The sequence below is a fragment of the Gymnodraco acuticeps genome, unplaced genomic scaffold (assembly GCF_902827175.1).
Source record: "Gymnodraco acuticeps unplaced genomic scaffold, fGymAcu1.1, whole genome shotgun sequence".
NCBI classification, from domain to species: domain Eukaryota; kingdom Metazoa; phylum Chordata; class Actinopteri; order Perciformes; family Bathydraconidae; genus Gymnodraco; species Gymnodraco acuticeps.
In genome coordinates, this window is record NW_022992250.1 from 5,524,914 (window position 1) to 5,528,744 (window position 3,831).

At 41.9% G+C, this 3,831-nt stretch overlaps 1 protein-coding gene across 1 annotated transcript in view; it reads left to right on the forward strand.

The window, feature by feature from the left end:
• The first annotated feature begins 615 nt into the window (after positions 1-615).
• LOC117540198 (transcription factor COE1-A-like) overlaps positions 616-3,831 on the forward strand; it is a 44,460-nt gene continuing 41,244 nt past the window's right edge. Inside the window, exons 1-3 of the mRNA XM_034206752.1 lie at positions 616-1,899; positions 2,649-2,805; positions 3,555-3,618. Of these exons, the coding sequence (XP_034062643.1) occupies positions 1,772-1,899; positions 2,649-2,805; positions 3,555-3,618 (349 nt within the window). The 5' untranslated portion in view covers positions 616-1,771. The remainder of the gene's footprint in view (positions 1,900-2,648; positions 2,806-3,554; positions 3,619-3,831) is intronic.

Consider the following 3,831-nt stretch of genomic DNA (forward strand, 5'->3'; position numbering starts at 1 on the left):
CAGCAAACTGGATCATAAAAGACTCGTATTCTCCATAATCAAGGTCAAGAGCGTTTTTCAATAACCTCTGGGAATTAAACGCTGGAACCGCGCCAGCTCGACCTGCCAATCATTTTCACAGCCAGCTGAATAATACAAAAGTTTTTGACCTTTCTGCATCTCGACAGATCAATACCCTGTAGCTTTATTTTATTAAACGAGTTCAAGGAATTATCTATTAATATGTGTATTTGTTTGGATTCCCTCTCGCCGTGATAAATTGTTTCAAATAACAGATGGCGCTTGAGGGAGAGACAAAGCAGGGAAATCTGGTAGCAATTATCCTCAATTATGTTCATTGTTATTTTGAGCTAATTATTGTTATTGTTACTTTTGTTTGTGCGTCTTGCGGCGCTAGTCTGCAATAAGCAGGCCCGAGGAAGACAATGGGGAGCAGGCATATGTTGTGATGATGAAATATGGCTTTTATAATGGAGCCTAACCAGTTGGTCTAAATAAAACTGAGATTTAAATGTACATGCTGAGATTTGAAGATTGCTTAAGTCTAATAATGACACCAGATAAAGAAAATATCAAATGTTTTCTTAAAGCAGTAAAATCCCAATTTTCTCTCAATCATAATTTGGTTAATGTGAATATATTGTGGAATAGAATATTAGAAAACAAAAGCAATATTCTCATGCATCCAATCAAAGATGCAACAAGCTATTTGTGTTCCTCTTTTTACTTAATATTTTCATTAGACTTCATGTCTTGCGTAAAAGTAATCTAGCTGTTTAAAGTAAGGAGTTGTGATTTTCTTGCAGCCGAATGTGTTCACCCTGAAGAGCCACTGAGAGATGGGAGTTTATTGCAGCATCGTGAGCAGCCGACTCAAAGAAAGACACTTTCAAGGTCGGTTGTCAGTTATGTGGTGCGCACAAGAATTAATCTCCACATTTACAGAAAGAGATGTTTCTGTTAAAGTATCCCTTAAGGACAGAGAGGGATCCCGGCCCGGGAATAGGGGAGGACAGAGGGAGGAGAGGAGCTCCGTGGCCGCTGCATGGGGCGGACCTGACTCCACTCTCGCCTTTGTTTGGGGGCGTCTCCTCTCCTCTCCTCTCTCCCTGTCCCCTCCCCTCCTCTCCTCCGGTCCCCTCCTCTCTTTCCTTTCCCATCCTACCTCCCTCTCTCTCCCCTCCGGGCGGGAGAAGCCCGTGTTTGGTTCTCAGAGAGAGTCCTTTGGGAAGAGTCACAGAGCGTTTTCCTCACACAGAGAGAGCGCAGAGCAGAGCTCGGGACTCATCCGCAGGACGCAGCGCTGCCCCGGACACACACACCACCGACACGTCCCAGACCGCTGGGCTGAGGGAGAAGAAGAGAGAGCAAAGTGCGAGAAGAGGGAGAAAGAAGTGTCAGATAAGGATGACACCTGATCTGGGTGCCAGTTGATCTCTTTTTTTCTATCTGACAGCTTGAACTGTGGATCTCCAAGCGCAAGGAGTGACTTTTCAACATCTGTTCACACTGGGACTGGCCGCGATTTTTTTTGACATTTTGGATTCTACTCCAGTATGATTCACCCTACGTTTTAGTACACACGAGGACTAGAATTGCATGAATTATCATACGACTGCTTGATTTGTAGCGAGGCTCACAGCCGCAGCAAAGCGCCACCACGTTGCTCCTCTTGAATCAGAGTGAAGGATCTACAGGAGAACAAGTGCACAGTCCGCTGAGGAGAGACCGGGAAACAGAAGGAGAGGCATCGAGCTGTGGAGATTTGTTCATGTTTGGGATCCAGGAGAGCATCCAGCGCAGCGGCAGCCTGAAAGAGGAGCCGCTGGGAGGCATGAACTCTGTCCGGAGCTGGATGCAGGGGGGCGGCGTGCTGGACGCCAACACGGCCGCCCAAAGGTGAGCTCTTCTCGGGTGGAAGAGACCTGCTACCACCCTGCCTTATTTACCGAAACATGGAACAACGTGTTTCTTCTGTCAGGACCCTGCTGCAGCCACCCGTGCAGGACACGATGCTGGGTTTATGGGAGCTGCTGTCCGGAGGAAGAGATTGGGATTTAAATAATGATACGAGAATTAATTAAACTAAGATTATTTTTGCAGCATTTAAAAAATGAATTTTAATGTATAATTTTAGGAGACCGTATTTAGTTAATGCCAACATGTGGGCTACTACAGATTTTTACGCACACACACCCCGAGCCTTCTGTTCATAGTTGGCTGATGTTTAATTAACATAAAGGCAAAGAGGCGAAGTAATAATTCTAGTGCTTTACTTTGGGTTAAAAATGGATTTAAAATAAATGATCAAACAATCATAATCATGGTTTATTAAGGAGGAACATGATTCTCAAATTGGTCCTCATGGATGTAAAGGTGGATAAATCATGACCCCTGTCTCAGATTGTCATGAGAAAATCAGACTTCAACACATTTTGTTATTATTTCAGAAAATCATACATTTTTTATTTGTTTTTAATAAATTAACTTTCAGTAATAAACACAACTCAAGACGATACAATATAGTATTATGTTGTCGCTGCGTTAATTCGGTCCTCATATGTATTAATATTTATTTTGTAAACACCTTAAAAATGTAAAAATGTAAAGCTTCTAACACCGACTCCTCCACGCATGTTTGTCCTCAGTGGAGTGGGTCTGGCCCGGGCTCACTTCGAGAAGCAGCCGCCCTCCAACCTGCGTAAATCCAACTTCTTCCACTTCGTCCTGGCTCTGTACGACCGGCAGGGTCAGCCGGTGGAGATCGAGAGGACCAACTTCGTGGGCTTCGTGGAGAAAGAGAAGGTCGGTGCAGAAACTCTCGGTGTTTGATCATTTCGTCTAATATATTATATTCTTAAGGGTAATTTACCATTTCGAATCCCTAAAGGCCTGATTATAGTGATGTGTGATGTTTATATGTCAATATTAATACAACATGTAAAACATTTACACTAACTCATCAATACCAAATGTGCTAAAAATTGTATTATAATAATAAATATAATTACAATTAACAATAGGCTACTATTATTATGTTCAGCATTTTAAATATAATTAGACATAGAAGAAAGCCAATTTATTAGCTACATTCAGGCCTACTGTAACCTATAACTTTCTTCGATCTATTTGTAATAATTGACAAATGAGAAAACACGTCTAGAAATGTAAATAGTTTTAATTTAGAGCTGGTTCACCACGAACACTTGTTCTGTATAAACAACGGCGGGGAAACCGGTCTCCTCATCAATTATGACACCGTTTAAATTAGCTGAAATGCACTGGGAGAATGTAGTGTTGGATTTATTGGCCTTCCAAACATAACCAGTAATTACAGAGGAATTAAAGAGCCACCATAATGATTACACTGTGAGAAATGACAGTGCTGCCCTGCTTTAATATGTTCGCTGTGAACATAAATCTTGTTTATTTAATGTATGTTTTGAGCTATTCAATAACTTGGATGTTCACTTCAGGGGCCTACATGTGTGCATTTTTAAAAATGTGTCCTAAAAATGTCAATAAACAGCTCGGTGTGTGTTGTGTTTGTTAAGGAGACGACCGGAGAGAAGACCAATAACGGGATTCATTACCGGCTGCAGCTTCTGTACAGTAACGGTGAGTGAGGAACACACACTCAGAAAGTTACCCATGATACATCTGACAAAAACAGCTAGATTGCTTGTTGTCCCCTGCTACATGATACACAGACTGCACACAGGAAGCAGCTGATTTAAAAAAAAAAAAAAAGATTTAATGTGGAAAATTGCGCAGTGGGCCAAAAGGCTGTGTTTATGTCACTGAAAATGCAGTGACGTTTTTTTCACAATC